The 19,809-nt window shown below is 41.2% G+C and overlaps 1 protein-coding gene across 1 annotated transcript in view; it reads right to left on the bottom strand.

Moving 5' to 3' along the window:
* PPA2 (inorganic pyrophosphatase 2) overlaps positions 1-17,104 on the bottom strand; it is a 34,633-nt gene extending 17,529 nt beyond the window's left edge. Inside the window, exons 1-6 of the mRNA XM_042049601.1 lie at positions 16,942-17,104; positions 15,204-15,268; positions 13,482-13,526; positions 5,068-5,121; positions 2,725-2,844; positions 317-403 (exon numbers count right to left, since the gene is read on the bottom strand). Coding sequence (XP_041905535.1) covers positions 317-403; positions 2,725-2,844; positions 5,068-5,121; positions 13,482-13,526; positions 15,204-15,268; positions 16,942-17,074 — 504 coding nt within the window. The 5' untranslated portion in view covers positions 17,075-17,104. The remainder of the gene's footprint in view (positions 1-316; positions 404-2,724; positions 2,845-5,067; positions 5,122-13,481; positions 13,527-15,203; positions 15,269-16,941) is intronic.
* Positions 17,105-19,809: the final 2,705 nt, after the last annotated feature.

Below are 19,809 nucleotides of genomic sequence, written 5' to 3' on the forward strand. Positions count from 1 at the left end.
TTCACCCAAAACTTACTGTCCACCCACAGAACTTCAGGATGCTGTTCTTTTATTTTCCCTTTTAACTAGTACAAAGACTTTACCAAATTCTACTTTTCTCCTCCTTTTTAAAAATCCACCATTTCGTTACCTATTCTCTCCTTAGACCCTCTATTGGTACTTCTGTCAGTCCCTAACACTATTAACACATTTTTTGATTTCCATCTGACCTTCTCTTCCAAAAGTTACTAGCAAATTATTATGTTAACCTTGATAAATTAAATTTAATTAATTAATTTAAATTTTATTTAATTAATTAAATTAAATAAATACAAACCTTTGAACCTATTTCACAAACGTCAATAGGATCATTATCCCCACAACATCCTGTAGCCTTATCTGTATGGCTTGGATCTTCCCAGGTCTGCCGAAGGAAAGAGAACTATCAGTTACCAGCTGAACTGAAATTACAACTCGTCTTACCACTAAATTACAAAGATTAGTAAAAACAACAATAAAAACATCAGCTTTCCGAGAACAGGCTTGCTCAATGGAAGGAGAAAAAATAAACAGCCAGTGGACTGACACTGAGTAACTCACACCCAGGACAACTGACATGAGGATTACTGAGGAAGTATTTTTCCTGCATCAATGACTCAACAGGTACACTTTACCCAACTGCAGTGATTAAGGCCTCAGAGGACCCTGAATATGATTTTTCTAGTTACTAGTGATAGTGGAATCAAGCTAAGACATCTTACAACTACATTTTTATTATACTTGTTAAATACCGTGATATTAACATAAGTTGTTTTCTAAAACATCTAAGCTTTGAGCTAACCACACTCCTACACATAGATTTGTCAGCATCCAATAAGCTATTTAAAGATTTTAGCTTTAGGTATGAAGTATTTCTTCATTCAGTATTTTGAGACATGTACATTCCAAAGGACAGTTTAGAGTTTAAGACTAAAGAGGCAAGTTTAAACCCCTGCTCTGAGCACTGCACAAGCAAGGAATCCTAGCCAAGTTATACTAACCTAATTACTAGACAAATACTTGTTTTTACTTTTACTGGCAAGTAATGAGTAACTCGTTCTACAGCTGAGAAGCTTTTCTGTTAAGAATTTTGAGTCCATCAAGTATTGTTGAAAAGATTCTAGAAAACTTTTTTTTCCAAGGAGCTATACTGCTGTCCATGATCATTACTCCACCTCAAACTTGCTCTTGAGAACTTCACTGATACTGGAAGGCAAAGCAGAATCATTATCAAAAAACTGATGAAGTGGAATCAAGAGAGAATTGAAACTTAATATTTCTTTTTCCAGTATTCTTCACAGAATCAACTAGGTTGGAAAAGACCTTGGAGATCATCAAGCCCAACCTATGACCTAACACCACCTTATCAACTAAATCATGGCACTGAGTGCCACTTCCAGTCTTTCCTTAAACACCTCCAGGGATGGTGACTCCACCACCTCCCTGGGCAATCCACTCCAGTGTCCAACCACTTTTTCTGTAAAAAAAATTTTTAATGTCTAGCCTGAACTTCCCCTGGCACAGCTTAAGACTGCGTCCTCTCATCCTTCCAAAGTGCTCTTCATTTAGGGCTGCATTACACCAGTACTACTCTTCTGCCCAGTCACACCTCTTCACCTCTAGGTCAGAAGGAAGGAATAGTATTGTTCTCTGGACAGTACAGCGACTTCTGCTACGATAGCAAATCATCTAATACAGTAAAAAATAAAAACGACACTTATGTTCAAGCCCTCCCTAGCTCACCAGGTAACAAGGGATGCTGAACATTTCTCCTGAGGAAAGTACTCTAAGTCCAAAATAAAGCACTTTATGCAGGAAAATATTTACATTTTCAAATAATTCTGGCTTTACACTAAGGAACATACAAATTTCAAAACATTAAATGGAATTGCTGGTTTCCAACTATACCTACTTGGAAACATTGTCTATTGACTAGACAAGAACTTCATTGCTGTATTCCAGCACCTGCCTAGTATCTCCTCTCCAGGGATCAAACACGTAAGCAGATTTTCAGGATTCAACTTTCACTGCTTATACAGTTAAGTGTAAAGAAAATAAATTACACTTTTCAAGCTCCATCATGTTCTTCAGTACTAATTTAAGCATGTGTTTTTCACAGAAAGCTTAAAACTTTTCATTATGCTCAAAATTTCAGCCATTGGTTGGGTTTGTCAAGGCTCAAAGTTTTGAATGCATCATGATCAGTAAAGTCTCACAGTTCAGAGAAAAGTTAAGTCAGGCAGCTGAGGTTTAATCTAAAAAAGAACAGCCCTTGTGTTCCTCTTTGTTAAAGATATTAAGAAATCCCAATTAAAATTTATGCTGCAGTACATGAAAATCCTAAATGAGTTTTTAAATAAATGCCTTGTTTAAGTAGAAAAGGTCTACTTGACGAAGTATTCTTGAATGGCAGACCATGACAGTTTAATTCTGTCACTACAGTACAGAGACACAGACTAAAGATTTGAGATTTCTTGATCATTTAACTCCTTCCTGAAAACACAGCACATATTTACTCCCACACCCAAATTCTGATCAAAATTTATGGACACAATAAAGTTCAACATAAAAAAAGATCCTAATTTACAAACCTATCAAAGAGAATCACCCCTCTTGCAGTTGATTTGCATTCAGGCAGTATCCAAGATTTACAAGGCAATTTACACAGAAGACAGAAAACTTTCACCATTATAACAAAAATGTTACCTGTGGGAGGGCACCATAATTCCATATATAACCCTTGTGAGGAAAGATATTTGCCACATATCGAAGCTTGCCTTTCTTTACATCATGTTTAATGGGATTCAACGGCTCCTCAGTGGCAATCTAAGCAGATCGTGAAAAAGGGCGTGGGGGTGGGGAGAGGGAAAGAGAGGAGGAGAATGTTAAAACGGAAAGCAATTCATTCCATACCCAGCCAGTGGGGAAGATCCATCTGGCAGCACATGCTTGTGGTTTGAGGATTATTAAAAGTATGATAACTTCACTCTGAATCTCAAGGGTCATATTCAAAAAGCAGCTTATTAAGGTATTAAATAATGCTGTAAAATATGCAAGAAGAAAATGAATCTAGAAGAGAAAGTAATAAATTTGCAAGGAGACTGTCATGGTCAAACATAAAAACTGAAAGGAACTTAAGTCAGAAGTTCTTGCACTGTATAGTACAAGTTCAACAGATGTGCAAATGGTGGCACAACGTCTTCCAACAACAGGGGCTTTGACAGCCACAGACAAAATTGTTCTTGCCCTCTGCTTGTTGCTCTCCAGTTGCAAACATCCCTTCTTTCCATCACCTCTCAGCATACAAATGCCTTTTCACAAGCACAAGTTCTCCATAGCCACCAAATGCCAACTTAACACAGATCTGGAACAAGTTAAGCTACCATTCGAAGAGGGCATTCTTACTCCTAAAGAAGCACTGTCAGAAGAGCTGAACTACAGCTGAACAGTAACATCCTCCCCCAAACCCCATACACAAACCATACACATATTTCCACTGCCTGAGTTACCCACCACAGCTAATTCACACTGTAACCACCCTTTTGACACTCCGCACCACAGTCCAACCCAAGCTTGGCTCTTGCTTACGAACACTCATCTGAGTGGCAAAACGCGCGTTACAGGCTCAAGTGGTTACACTCAAGCGGTCCATAGCTTTCCTGCATAAGGACACAGCCCTCAGTCCATACTCATTTTATATCCCTGTCATTTACCTGAAGCACCATCACCAAAGCCATCCCAATTCCACTTTTTTGAAGCACACCAACCTGTCAATAGTATGTACTCATTCCACAAGTAAATCCTCCCCAAGAGCCAAGACGAAGGTTCAGGCATTTCTGGTTATACACTGGATTCTACCTGCTTCTGGTCATAACCTAACAGTGAAGAGCTCAAATTTGTTACTTGGGACACTGACAGAAGTGGAGCTCAGCAATGATCAGGCAAGATCTGGTAATAACAGGTGTCAGCAGCTTACCATGGTCTGGACTGAGGGACTGCCAGGACACAATGGCAAGGCGAGACAACTGCCTTAATGGTTGATGCAGGAAATTTTAAGGGTATTAAAAGTTAAACATTAGGGATCTACATCTAGTCTCCTCCATCAAGCCCAAAAAGTCAAAAATCACTGATTTCTGAACCTAACAGGACAAACTTTTCTACCCTTGACAAAATGTGCTGAAAGAAGTAGAAGGAGAGCAACCTGAGCTTTGGGCAGCATTCAAGTAGCACTGTCAAAGCAATCCTCTGCAAAACAGAACTCAGCTTCCACAATTAATCATGAGCTTAAAATACAGGGTAAATATCTGAGGTAACCCTGCTTGAAGAGTAACAACTGTGATGGCAAACACATTTCTGTAATTGAGGAAAGGAGAAAAAATTCTCATATAACAGGCTAGGGAGATTCTTTGGTATTATTTTCAGTAATTAAAAGAGTTAACAACTCAAACTTCCTTAAAAGCATCTGGGAAGCATCCCCAAAATTAATACAAATGTTCAGGAAGACAGGACATACCCTGGTGAGATCTGTTGTTTCACAAACACTATAGATGATTTCACTACTTGTAAAATACCTCCCTGCAGGAGTAGATATGTTCAATCAGTATTTATTTTTGTCACAAAAGAAATACTCTTTTAGTTGTAACACCATTTGTCAGGACTTGGCCTAGCACACTGTACAGTGGAAATGATGAATTAAACCATCTGAGTGGAAAACTCCATAGGCAAGCGTTAGTCTAAACGCTGGACAACATCCTGAAAGTCAGTACTCCAGGACTCTGCTGCAGATAAGCTGCACTCTGCAGTCAGAGGATTGTCAAGAAGCAGTGCCCACCTGCTTTTCCTGTTTCCACCAGGAAAACAATTAGAACTTCAACACTTTTTATAATTGCAAGGAAAGAGTATGTACCACTGCAAACCAATTTTCTAAAATAGCACATTTTAATGTGTAAAGAGCTATCCAAACTGTGATTAAACTCTGACTACTGGAAACCACTACATTGTCATAACTTCCACAAATACCTATATAATCAAGGTATTTTTCTTAATTACCTCCATTTTTGCATTCGTCCAACGAGGCACTTCTACAATCATATTAAACAGGACCTAAAACAACAAAATAGTGACAGAACTGAAAATAAATTCCACTTGGCAATTAGCATTTTACAGTAACACAAATTCTCTCCTCTGCATTCAGCAGCAACATACATCACATTTCTCTGTTACAGCCACTTTTATTTGTATAATTCATTTAGTTCAGCCTCCATGGTTCATCCTTTCCCTGCCTCATTGCTTTGAGAATATGAACAACAAGCACTGGAAATACACCTAATGTTTTTTGTTCCCATGTCAATATTACCCTTCACAAAACATTCAGTATGTCCATAGAATAGTTTGCCACGAGGCAGTGGTTCAGTCTACTAGTCAAAGAGGATTGGATGTTTCTATAGCACAGAGTTGGCTTCCTTTAAGCAGAGGAGAATGTTTCAGTTTTTTTCCCCCTCAAGGATTTATTCTTTCAGGCCCTCCTCTTTTGCCTTTTTTTTTTTTAAAAACTCATGCAAATGACACTTCTGATTCTCAATCAAATCTGGCTGCAATGAGGCGATACTAATCCAAAAGTGATGGCAGAGGAAAGACAGGGACACAGACACCTCACATTTGTGTTAACCTTCTTCCTAACAGAAACAAAGTCAAAGCTGTTTTAAGAAGGGGGTGTGGGAGAAAAAAACCCAATGAACATGTAAAGTTTTGTGGTTTTAGAAGAAAAATAAATAGTCTACACCTTCTTACTGAGGCGGTTAAAGCGACATTTTCCAAAGAGAAAAATTCTGCGTAACTGCCGTAAGATTTCTTCTTATGAAGCCATCTGAGTTAAGCACTACCAAGTAGAGCATTAATTGAATTGAAACCATCAAGCAAGGTCTACAACCTGGTTTAGACTACTACAATAACCTCAAAATATCACATTGCCTGGGATATCTCTTCACAGCCAAGGAAAACTCACATTGCTATTAGCAATCACAATAGATCAGGAAAGACAAAATATGTTTTTGCAGAAATTTGTAGGAAAAAAATATAAAGTTGAACCAACTGAAGACTTGCACTGACTCTAACTACAATTAAGGCTCCAGTGAATCCTTAAATATTTGTATTTTTGCTCCTTGTACCCTGCAGCTGCAACAAACAAATACCATTACCAGGATCAACATCAGTCTGATTAAAGCAATCCCAATGGTTTTATGATCATCTCCTCCCAAACAAATCTAGAATGTGGAAAGCAAGAAAGCAAAAGGAAAATCCCAACTGTCACTTAGCATTTCTACTATGAGATCACAAGCTATGGACAATCCTCACAGCCAATTCCCAATAAATTTAAACTATATTTGCCATCCATAAGTACTATACCCATACTGCAATCAGTGGTACATCAAATGGAATCACTTTTCCCAGTCAGGTCATGACCAAATAAAAAAAGATTTTAAAAAAAGGAAAAAAATGAGAAAGGTTTCAGATAAGTCTCAGTTTCATAAAATACACCTTATGTATATAAGGACAGTTGAAACAAAAGTAAAGAGGGCTCAAAAATGTCAACGCCAAGCAAGCAGACAGAACAAAGCAACATACATGCACCAGCAGGTAAGAGAAGGGTTGGAAGAAAGCCAGATAAAGTCTGCACATCCATCTGGGAAACACTTGGAAAACAGAAATGCACAGCATGAAAGCCAGTGCTGACAAGAAACTCTTAGAGAACTGCCATGCAGGTAGAAGAATTGTTCTGACTGGTAGCTACAGGCAGAAAACTTACAAACTACTCCTGGAATTATAGAGGATGTCTTCCCCTCCACCACAATCCTGTATTTTTGTTGTTTAGATGCTGCCATATGCTCTCCTGAGCATGTAGAATGCAAAGGCTTCAGCAGCCTCTAAGCTAGGTTTTGAGCTTTAATTAGTAAACAGTCCAGGTCTCCACCAAATCAACTGTTGGGGCTGGACTACAACTGGACTGAAATTAATGCAATGTTGCTCTCAAAATCATAATAAAACCACTTGGATTTAACTCAGCTTGAAGACCAGGCCCTCATAATTTGTGTATCAGTCAAATGTGAATTGTCAAGAGTCTTAAATGTGACAGCCTGACAGATTAATTTGTATGCAAAAAAAAAAAAAAAAATCCCCAAAAGTACTCTCTCTAATGCTAAGCTGCCAAAAGCATTTACAAAAGATTAATGACTTCATTCAGTGTTTACATTTAAAAATAAAAAGTTTTATTTATAGGGCAATCAAATTTTCACAGTGGTGAGACTAGATTCACTCGTGTGGAAAGGAGAGCATATACTCAATATTTTGACAGCTCGAGAGAAGTAGACTCCCTGGTTTTTTAGGATTTTTCTTCTTCCTCTTTCATTTCTTATTTTCCTCCCTAAGTACCACAAAGGAATGTTTCCATCACCCTTTCTTTTCCAGACCAAGCACCTATTCCTTCAAACCACTTGAATGTTGTCTCCCATCCCTTGCTGAAAACTGTCCCTGCCTCAGCTGAAAACAGAAATGTAAGCGTCAGACACCACCTGTCTCCACAGATTACCATCTGCATGTGTCATTCAGGGGTTAGTTTTGGCTGGTGAATGCATCTGGTAATTGATATTTTTATCTTAAATCAGTAAAACAAAAAATTCCACCTCACCAACCCCCCTAAGAGTAAGCACTTCTACCCCCTCAAGCAATGGCAAGACTGTTTCAACAGCCCATCTGACACACCTTCAAATCACAGAAAAAAAGATCTCTCATTAAATAAAAACTATTGCTTTCAAAGTTTACCATTTAACTGCCTTAGTACAAGAGCAGTCAACTGGCCTGCCTGTGAGGTCATTGCTAGCTGCAGTCCAGATTTAACCCAGCTCTGCAAGCGCCTCATGTAGAAGGGACTCCACTTCATGGGAGCCGACTGTGCAACAGGCCAGAAGGAGGAGCTCCTCCAGGCAGCCTCATGCCAACTCAGCTGGCTGACGGTTTCCTCAGGACAGTATTCCTGGAGCATGCAAGAAAAGAGGAAACAGTGTCCTAGATTTAGAAAAAGGGACAGAATCAATCTTCTAGGAAAATGGAGCTGAAGAGCCCAGAGGGACACTCAACCCAGAGTATTACGTAGCTTGTTTGACTTTGGGTCAACGTGAACCCAAGACAGATATTTGTACTTAAACTTTATTATACCTTGAAGAGGGGCAGGGGAAGTGTAGAATCTACTTGCTCAACACAGAGAAGTCAAAAGTACATTTCCTCATTCCTACAGCTGCATAAGAAAATCAGCAGAAAATTACATCAGTAGGAACAACCAGTATATCTAAATGATACCCTTCATTTCCTAAGAATTACACCCTAAGTACGTTACATGGGAACTCCACGTAGGTTGCAACTGTTTGCTTTATTGGGGTGTTGTCTTTAACAGTTCTTGGCACCTTACTGCATTCCATTTCAGCTGAACATAATTTTTAATGTCTCATGATATAGTTTTTGCTGAGACAAGCAAAAATGTCTCTCCTTCACACAGAAAACAAACAGTTTTTGGTTTTTGAAATGAGAAAACAACAGAAAAATAAAAAGATATACAAATATACTTGAGCATATTTGTACAGCAAATATTGAGAAAAGCAAGGAAAATACAGACTACTGTACCCAGGTAAACTGTTAGTCATCATCCTCTCCTCTAATACTGATGGCCAAAAATAACAACCAGCTCTGGCTGTACAGATTCTTACAGAAAATAACTCATTTTGATCTGGGGTTGTTCTTAGAAACCTGAGTAGCAGAAGAAAAAAAAAAAAAAACCCATGACCTTTCTGATGCCTGCCTTTCTGGACTGCCCTATATCCCTCTCAAAACCAATTCTTCCTTACCTAACTTTCCCTTTCTTGTTCAACTAGTTTCTTTCCCAGTCATTCCACGTTCCCTATTTCATACACTTGAGAGAAGGGTTTTGAATAGGTATGATTTTGCTCAATGGTTGCAACCTTTAACGCTCAACTTCGAAGGTTCAGATAATCTGAAGCAGAAGTGGAGCAACTGCTATAGACTGCAATTTGCCATCACCATGCATGACAAGGAGAAGAGATAAGCTAAAGCTTACAGTTACTTTAGTAATTTTTATACTACAACGCTCAAAAAAATCTAAAAGCACTAGAGGCAGCATTTGGGGGCTGCTGACTCTTTGTCATAGAGAAGTCCCGAGTCCCGAAGAAAGTGAGAAGAAAAATCAGCTATCATTTCCTTTTTTTTCCATCTGCTGATTTGCAATCTGGCAGGGATTCTCATCAGCCATCAACTGAACATGGCAGCATGCACCTGAGCACTAACAAGAATGAAAATCATAAGCTGCCCTAGCAGTAGTGTGAACAAAGGGTGATGTTTAAAAACAAGACAGAAAATAAAAGAAAAAAAGGGGAAAAAGGGAGAAGGTAAATACAGACTGTCAGGAAATATATCCAGAAATAAATGGAGTAGGATTTCCCTACAAAATGAGTAGCCATGTTATAAGCATTCCCAATGTAAGTTCGCTATAAGGTATTTGCCAATTAAAACAACAAACCAGATGCCAGCAACATCTGGACACCAAAGAGACAGTGGAACTTCTCCAACATAAATTAACATGCCACATAGCAAAAGCGGAATGCAATGTCCAGCATAAACACAGAGTGCCTGCAGTCTCTTCATACTGTACTTCCCTCACATACTGAAAAGTACTTTTCAGTACTGTTATACTGAAAAGGGAATTATGAACACTATGTAGGTACAGGTAGGTTTTACACACAGGACTCTCACTGGCGTCAGGCATATTCTCTGATCAACCAGTTATGGGACATATTCACCTGCAAAACTATGCAGAGTATCCATGACATGAATAAATATGAAACACTGGCATTCCCAAGTTTAAGGAACCATTTATTTGAAGTTAAGTTGGATCAAATAATTTATGTAACTTTCTCAGTAAACCAACTGTACTCTGGGTAGATTTCAACTGGACTGCTGAGTGACAATTACCTCTACTCTCAGCATTTGTTCATCTATAGGAACACAAAGTAAGACTGCATCTAATGGACACATCCATAGCAAAACTCTGGGCAAATTCAAGCATCAGGGTGAAAGATTCACTGACAATCTGAAATTTGGAACACAAATCCCTGACCATATAATGGACACAACTGGAGCCCAGGTGACATATACTGAAAAATGGTCTAACATCACCATGGACTGCTAGAGGCTGTAGGTAAGGCAGAATACAAAGTCAGCACCATGTGTGCACCTGTTCTGCAGGGGAAATGACGGCAGCTTCTCCTTTCTTATGAAACATACCAACTTTAACAAATGAATCTCTAACACCGGTTTTGAACACTGCTGGAAGCACAAAGTCCTCTGTCAGATCATCTATGCAGACTGCATGACCACTCCGATGACCCCTTATATCTCACCTGACTAGTTAATTTATCAGAAGATTTTGGCTCACAGAAGCATCTCAACTGAAGTCCACAAGGGTGTTCCAGCACTGTGCAACCCACAGGATGCAACAGAACAAAAGCTGTCTTGTTTCTTTCTACTTTTTTTTTTCAAATGCTCTTGGGAATGTCTGTAAGTTAGAGGACTATAATCTCTACGTGCTTGGACAAACTCCTTACCAGAGCCAACATATGAAATAAAACTTTGTATTCGAGAACACCTGGGTCCTCTGAACAACACAATATGTGAATACTTCTCCAAAGACATACAATGGTAAGTGGATTAGAAACCCTTTCACTACAGCAGGGAAGCAATGTGTCACACTTGTCTTGAAAAGAAAATGATGACCTCTTCAAACCTTCTTCCTGCCAGACATGGAAGACCATATTCAACAGTCAGGCTCTGACAGTTTTGACCGTAATCCCAGTGGAAACATCCACTTTTCGAGACAGAGGTGTGAAACTTTTGAAACCTTTCACAGAGATTCACATGGGCAAGAGTGTATTCCAAGTGCTTGCAATGCTTAAGGCAATGCAGGGGTTCAGACTGCAAGCTGCTAATAATTTTAAGACTGAAGCTGAACATTACTTCTTTCAGCATAGTTTCTACCTCAAAGTAACTTCTCTCTTGTCCTCAAACAGCCAAAAGCCATCTCCAAAAGCAAAAAAGTCAGTTGTCAGCAGTGTCTGCAAAGCCAAATTTAACTGAGATTTGGGAAGGTCTAAAATGTTACAAGAAATGGTTGAACTAGTGAAAACAGTTAATATAGAAACACAACAGTGTTTCCCTTAGAAACTACAAACTGAGACTGTAAAAGAGCTGATACACACTTGTAGGATGCGCATTCCATACCCTACAAATGTTGAAAGCTGAAACTCCTCTACTTTGAGACCTTCTTTCCTGGCATCAGGAACACCAAGGACAATTTAAAGTAGATTAGACAGACTAAAGAGACTCTTGCAAAATTATCTTCATTTTCCATAGCTAGACTGCCACCTGATAAACACCAGCTCAGCATAATTTAACACACATTCTTAAGAGGGTTTGCCCTTGTCTAGAGTAACAAATACCTGCCACCCTAAAAGCTTAAGTTTCAAAGATGAGTTTCCAGGACAAGAACTATCACCTTTGAATTCCAATCAAATTCAGTGCAAGGATCCACTGAGTTAACAGCTGTCAATAGCAGCCTTTGCATTCCTAGACAAGAGCAAGGAGTCCAGTGCTTCTGAGGTATTCTGAAATCAGTACATGACATTAAATTCCTCAATTTCCCTTTACTCCCTGATTAGGCTATGCTTTCCCTGCATACACACACAAGGATGCATCTCTCACCAGGCCAAGGTAAGGAGAGCTGCTAAAGAGCCCAGTGTAAGAAGAAACTGCTTTCCTGAACACAAAGATCCCCTTGTTTTCTCTCTCCTCCACAAATCCCAAAGATCACGATGACAAAGCTGTTCTCACATTTCACCATCAAAGTAAAGACCAAGCATGTTCAGGAAGCTTACAGCCTGCATGCTTGTTTGCTTAATTGTATCAAAAGCCTGCTAGGATTGAAATGTACATTTGCCTTTGCTCATTTTCTGTAGTTCTGTTAAACCACAGCACACGGGCAGGAGTTATGTGAAGCAGCTCTGGAGGCTACGCTGGCCAAGAAAGCAAGACCTGCTCACCCTCACTGGCATTTCCCCTCCCCTCCTTTCCACAGGCTACTAGAAGCACGGTTTTCAACAAGCTACCATGCTTCTCACAGCACAGAACAGCAGTTTTGAACAGTTTCAGATGCTGCATGAAACATCTTTGCCTCACTCAATATTTATAAGCAGCTAAGAAACAGAATACTTGACTTGCCAGCAGGAGAAATAAATAAGAACTGATGTTGCAAGACAACGATTTTTTGATAGAAGTCTACTGGCACATACTCTTTCCCCTGAATAATTCCTCTTTCAGGCATGATTCTACGTCTACTAAACAGTACCTAAATGGGCATTAAGCTACAGAAAATCTAAAAAGCATTACTTAGGCATTGTAGCTTGAATGAATCACACAGCAAAGAGAGAAGAAACATAGTGCAGGATTGTGTGGGGACTGCTGTACAGCACAAGAACCAGTGCACCACGCACTGGCTGCAAAACTATGAGAGCCCAGACAGTTAGGGCAGTTCTTTCACATCTGATGGGTAGCTACAGTTTTGCAGTATGACTGGCCAAAGAGATAGGAGAAGATAAGGACTGGGACACACACACGCCCCCCCACATATCGTGGCCTTAAAGCATAGTTTGGTTCATTTTTTTTCTTTCACATTCTTTTACTAAGTTTTAGATGAGCCTATGCCACGCAAAGCACAGCAGAAAATGTTACATTTTAGAAAAGACACTTGCACAAACAAATCTTGTTTCACAAAAAAAGCCTGAGCAGATCTTCCATGTTTTCTGGGCTTGTATTAGCCTTAACTTCAGTCCTGGATAATGCTGAACCATTAGCAGATGTGGTTTTTCTCCCTTTGGGCTTCCCAGCTGAGTATAGAAAACAACCGCAGTTCTGAAAAGCAGATACTCAGTATAACTTCTGCCCTAACATACTTAGGATTTCTGAAGTTCTGTTTATAAACCAAAGATTATCCACAGTCAGAGCATAATGAATATTTCATTAAGGGAGGTTTTACTGCAAATGTTTCTGAACGCAATAGCAAAAAAGATAACACATCTACACTGCAAGAGTCGTAACAAACCTTTGAAAGATTGGCATAAATGTTTGCCTTTGAGAACATCTTGATGAATAAAGGAATTCTGACATTTCTGGTCCACTCAAAGAGGAGAATATTAAATCCCTTTAAGTCTTTCCTCCTAAAAGACTTGCATTTGAAGATATGTCAACTATATTCAGTGAGAGCAAGTTCACTCTGCAGAAAAGGGATGTTGGGAAGGAAATAGAGGAACAGTTGAAAAAAAAAAATAAAAAAAAAAACTTAGCAGTACCTCAGATCCAGTAGTCTTTGACCTCTTTGCAGGAATTTCTTTATCCTATAGGGAAAGAGTGAAGTAAAGAAGTGTATAAAGAACACTAGAGAGCAACATTGTATTCACATAAATACAGGAAACAGTACTTCGCAATGCAATTGAAACATCCCTTTGTGAACACAAAGGCCTAAACTGTAACTTTTAAAAGTAAGCAGTCAGTTCTGTTTCATTGTGAAATTCTAACCTTCGAGACATTAACAAAGGAAGATAAAAAAAATGTACATGGACACATCCACTTTCTCCCAGATACAAAGAAATTTAAGCAGCAATTTAGGTCTGTACTCAATTGATTGGAAACAGTCATCTTTCTGTACAGTAGAAAACAAAAACCTATCCAAAATAAACAAAACCAATATGAAAAAAAAGGCTGGATTTATCCATCATAAAGTCCACAAATCTCAGACCAGAGGATGGAAAGACTCTAACATACAATCTTTAAAGTCATCCTCTTGCAAACAAGGCAAAATTAACAGAGACCTTAACCATGACTTCGCTTCTTGCTTACTCTTCAGGCCCTATATCGGGTGGAATCCTATTTCCCCACTCACACCAAAATGAAAGCCTCTCCACACTGATCAGACACTGCAGACTCTAATTTAACCTACTGACAAAATCGCAGGCTATAACCTACTCCTCCAAACTTTTAACTCTAGATGCAGGGACAGCAAGGCCTCCAGGGAACACATGATGAAAATGCCCATTGCTTTTCCAGCAATAGCATGGACTGAACATGGCATCTTAGTAATGACACTCTGAATGACCTGCCCCTCCCACTGACTAGCACTTGGGTCTGCTGATCAAAAAGGTTTCATTCAGATTTTTAATCTCTCGGGTTTAATAATTCAAGGGATTGGTTCATCAGTTCAGAAGTCTCCATCTAAACACGTTCAAACTACTGACGTTTTGCACCATTCATATCACCCATAGAGACTCAGCAACAAAACAAGAAAACGACTCAAACTCCCCCAGCCTGTTTGTGTCACAAGCACCCTGTGATAAGCAAACCTCAGCCTAAACCAAAGACTGGCAGTTCTCCCATCAGTGACAGACAAAACAGCCGTTTCATTATTGCTGTAATGAAGCCCCAGGGAGGGTGGCTAACAAGACGTGAAAGTGCTCATCTGCACCTCAAGCACTTTGAATCTCCAAAGGTGTGATTACCACTTCTCTCCTGGGCATTGCTGCTGGCTTCCAATTCTAATGCTCCTTTTGGGAATTAAAGACATACACCGTAAGTTACGCAAATGTGTGCTGTACATCCACGACAAAGAAATGTACACTTTTAATGGCAGATGTAGAAAATCGCTAATTTAAAAAGAGTAACAGTAGAAAATTAATTCAAGCACACAAAAGCACAACCCTTAAACACAGGGAATTATCACAAGATACAGTGAGGGTTCCTTCTGCCCTCAATCACTTAAAGAGACACCTAGGCTTGTATATACAGAAATCATTATGTTTCATTACAAGTCACTGAACTCAGCAGAGAAAATTCGGTGTAGTCATTGTGCTTGTATTACATAAGGCATTAGTCTGGGTTAGAGTGGGCCTTTCTGTCACTATACATTTCTCTGTTGATTACCAAAAAAAAGCTTTTAAAAACTGCACTTTTACCTAAAGAACACCAGCAAAATTATTAGCATTTTCAAAATAATCATGTTTCAAGGCATAAATACATACCTCTTTAGATCCAGCAAACAGGGGAATGTCATGGAATGGGGAAATATATTTACCATCTGCATTCTCTGAAAAACAAAACAAAGTAGCATTGCAAACCTAAAGATATGGCATAAGATGTTGGTGTTGCTAAATATCACATAATACAGAAATGTATATATGTTATGATTATGCATCCATTAAACTTTTTCTGATGTTTAATTTCACGTACTAACCTACATGGAGGACAAAGAATTTGATTGTTTTGACAAGGATTCATTAGAATCAAAGTTATTGCTTTAGCATTCAACACTATGCTTCTCTTCTACCTGGCAATACAAGCTATACAGGGAGGAGAAAATTCTTTCATTCTTTTCTCCTCCCTGGCCATACCCAACAATTAACAGATAAAAAAAACCAAACCCAAAGGAACCTCTTTTACATCAGTGATAAGTGAATTCATCTGGGTTTCTAGCAATGTTGCCTCCATGACTCCATTGTATTTCTAATAAACTGAGTTTCATGACTACAAATCCCCCAAAGTAACAGGCTAAAGTCTGATCAAGAGTGAGTGAGGGATGTGATAATCGCTCTTGGCCCTCGGTATGAAACACCACACCTTGAAACCAGCAGAAATTGATGTTAACTTAGTGGCGGCCCAATCTGCACCTCAGCCTTGCTCCCACTCTAGAACGGAACAAACTTCACTGGAGTGTATGCTTAAGTTTTTCAAGTACAAGTATCACATCAAAACAGTGCAAACACTAACTCAAATCAAGGAATTTCTCCTCTGCTAGCACCCCTATTCATAGTAAAGAAAAAAGCAGACAAGGAACTTCACTTAGCTTTGGACTTTATTTTGACCACCTCAGCAAAGAGGAGTAAATGGAGTTAATTTGAAACTCCTGGAAGCCTCCCAGATGCTCCTCCCAAATAAAACAAAGTTTAGTGGCAGGCTGTTTATCCCCACCAAATAAAGTGGCTTTCTCTAGACGAGCTCCTGCAGTGGCAGCCCCAGGAGTGAGTACAAGGGAGCTCTGGCAGTGCTGCCAACCGGACACACGCCGCCTCCGCTTCTCCCACACCAGCGGACGTCAGAGTTGACTGTAGGTCAATGAACCAGAAGCGTACAAACCCTCTGCGATAGGACTGGCACACAAGTAAGACAACACTGTTACGAAAAAGCGCAATAGTGAACACGGCGCACCCTCAGCTCTCGCTGGGTCTTGAGACGCCTCCTGGAGCACTGCCCATGCCCTCGCACTGCCACTTGCTGGCCCCCGCTCGGGGCTGGAGCCCCTCATTTTGGATGTCAGCCTCCCGCCTCAGTGACGTGTTTGGTGGGAGGGAGGGCTACCTTGGTCACAAGGGACAGGCTGGGCTGTCACACCACAGAGCCTCCCACGGCTGTGCCTGGGGTGCCACAGGCCTCCGCTCCCAGGCTGCCAAAACACAGCACCACGGCGGCGCTTCCCCCCCGGCGTCCTCCGGGGCTGAGCAAGGGCACGGCTGGGCCGGGGTTGAGCAGGCCAAGCATCCCCTCCAAAAGCTGGGATCTCTTACAGGATCCGCCCTCGATCTCTACAAAAGCACTGCTCTCCCCCTGCAGCGGGGGGAAGGCTCGGGGGCGACACCTCAGCCAGCCCGAGGAGCCTCCGCGAGAGAGAGAAGCCGCCGCCTCCACCACCACCTTCTCTCCCCCTCCGTGCGCCCCCCGGACGGGGAAGGAAGGGGTTTATGGAGCCCGAGGACTGCTACTTACTAAAGTAGAGGCGGTAATCGGGCGAGTTGGACCGGCCCCGCTGTTCCGTGCTGTAGCGGGACATGGCGCCCAGGCGCCCCCACCCCTGCGCCGCCAGCAGCAGCCGTGACAGCCCCGGCGGCGCCCGCATCATGGCGGCGGCCGCGCGCCCGCCTTCCCTCCCCTTCCTGCGGCCGCCGCGCCGCGCCGGCCCTGCCCCGCCTGCCGCGGCCCCTGCGAGCCCCGGTCCTGGCCTCAGAGGGAGAGAGAGCCTGTGGGACTGCTCAGCCGTAACGGAGGGCTCCACCGAGTTGAAATTAATAGTAACAAAAGCCAACCCCTCCTTGAGGTGGCAGGTGACCCCAGCGGGAGCCAGGCAAGCTTGGGCAGGTGGTAGCCCAGGTGTACCAGGCTAAGGTGCTCTCAGGCCACCAGCACTGCCAGAATGGGGGGTGCCGAGAGGATGGAGCCAGGCTCTTCTCGGTGATGCCAAGCTCTAGGATATGAGGGAACGGGCAGAAACTAACACACAGGAAGTTTCACCTGAACATGAGGAAGAACTTTACTGTGCAGGTGACTGAGCACTGGAACAGGTTGCCCAGAGTGGCTGTGGAGTCTCCCTCACTGGAGATATTCAAGAACCATCTGGACACAATCCCGTGCCATGTGCTCTAGGATGACCCCGCTTGAGCAGGGTGGTTGGATCAGATGAGCCACTGTGGACCCTTCCAACATGACCAGCTGCGATTCTGTGAAAAGTGTGGATGCAAAAATTAGTGGTGATGATACCAAAGGTTGCTATCCTTACCTGAGGCCCATGGCAGCATGAAGATCCTACCCTGCTGCTACTTAGGTAGGGAAACGTTTGTTTCTTAGCACACATTTTTTATGACACCCAAGCTAGTCTGTGTGTGCGCTGCTTATAGCTGGGCTATTTGCATGGGTTCCCAATCAGAGATAAATTTTTATACTGAACCCTGCTGTTCGATTCTGTATTCATCTTGTCTTAGTTTTAAAGCTTAATAGCTCTACATATGATCAGATTCCTTTGAATTCCCTTTTCATTGATCCTTGAGGATGACTTCAAACGAATTTTCTGTCAATAAGGATGGTAGTTCTTGAAGTAGTGCTTCTTATTTGTGGATCTTTCAAAAATTCCTGAAAAGGGGCAAGTACCACTATTTGCATTTCATTGATGGAGAAACTGAGGCAGAACAACTTTTGTTGCATCATCACTCTTAAATCCCAAGCCAATTATCTTGTGTATTCATCTTGAAAGGTGATCAATATTAGCTTTGAATTTTAACTCTGGTTTGAATTACCCTGAAAGATTTATGCAGAATAACTCCATGTTACCCTCATCATTTTACACATTATTTTGAATGTTATTGGGAATTATTTATTTGCAGCAGAAGGGCTAAGTCCGTATCTTACTTCTGATTTAAACAGCACATAACTACTTCTCATTATTTGTTCCCTCTACTACTTTGGTAGATGAGGCTTCAAAAGAGTCAGGATTGTCTGTTCAGTGTGTGCAGTAAGGACACAGAATTATTTTACACTAGAGCAGGAGATTTTCATGATGGCCTCACTACTGTTCCCCCATGTACTCATCTGAAATGTGTTAGCTGGTACTCTGGATCTTTGAGGGAGCTGTATTCTGGTGTGTGGATTTTCCATTACAAGAAGGCTCTGGGGGAAAAAAAAGCTGTGGTCTCCTCTGATTTGCCACTGCTTGCTATATTTGTGACAACAGACTTATCCCCAGGAGTATGGAGAGGCAATTTTTGCAGGGCAACTGCCCACTTCTGCAGAAGCTACAAAATAGTACTTCGTATTTCACCAGAGGAGTTGGCATCTGAGTTCCCCAGATGCAAGGTTTTTAAGGGTAATCCCCTGCACTGAACATGTAGGGATGAAATGCTTCATAGAATCATAGAATGGCCTGGGGGGGAAGGGTCCTTAAAGATCATGTAGTGCCCCCCTGCCTTGGACAGGGACACCTTTTGCCGACCAGGTTGTTCAGAGCTCCACCAACCTGGCAATGAACACTTCCAGAGACGGGGTGTCCACAACCTCTCTGGGCAACCTGTTCCAGTGTCTCACCACCCTCACAGTAAAGAATGTCTTTGTTATATCTAATCCTAGACCTACTCTCTTGCAGTGTGAAGCTATTCCCCCATGTCCCACCACTATATACTCTTGTAAGAAGTCCCACTCCATCTTTTTTCTAGGCTCCCCTCAGATACTGGCAGATCTCTGTAGTTCTAAATTTTTAGGTTTTAGGGCAAAGAATCTGGTTTTCGTATGGAGTAATTAAAAATTGAGTAATTAAAAAATTAATATAATTTTTTTTTCTATTTCAATAAAATCTATTATGTGCTTTCTTTGAGTTGGCCTGCTGCTGAAATGGGCAAGGTTAAAAGGAAACCATAGGACTAATACTCTGCCTCTCCCTAGTTCTGAGGAATCTGGATTTAATTTATGGAAGGTCAAAGCCTTTGAAAATCACTTACTGAGAACACACAGAGGATTTTTACACTTGCAAAGCTGACAGTTGGGTGTAAGGTTATTCTAGTAGGAGTCTGATTTATTTCCCTCTACAAGCTGGAAAGTGAAATACACTACAGTGGCCTGGAGTCCTGGTAAGATGCATGAAGTTTGAGTGCAGAGTTCTCCATTGCTTTGTGTTGTGAACATGGTCCTACCTAAAGCTCTCTCATCTCGAGTGGGAAATCAGCTGTGAAGCACTTAGAATGCATGAAATATAAACGAGTTTCTGTGCAGGCACTGTTTAGATGCATAAATAATGCCAGCACGTTACCTAGCAAGGGTAGATGATTGTCCTGGGTTGCAGTGTATTCTATTACCATCCTCAGGAGCCGTTGA

The sequence above is a fragment of the Corvus kubaryi genome, unplaced genomic scaffold (genome assembly GCF_017639235.1).
Source record: "Corvus kubaryi isolate FWS band 111438036 unplaced genomic scaffold, C.kubaryi_AGA036_p1.0 71, whole genome shotgun sequence".
Classification (NCBI taxonomy): domain Eukaryota; kingdom Metazoa; phylum Chordata; class Aves; order Passeriformes; family Corvidae; genus Corvus; species Corvus kubaryi.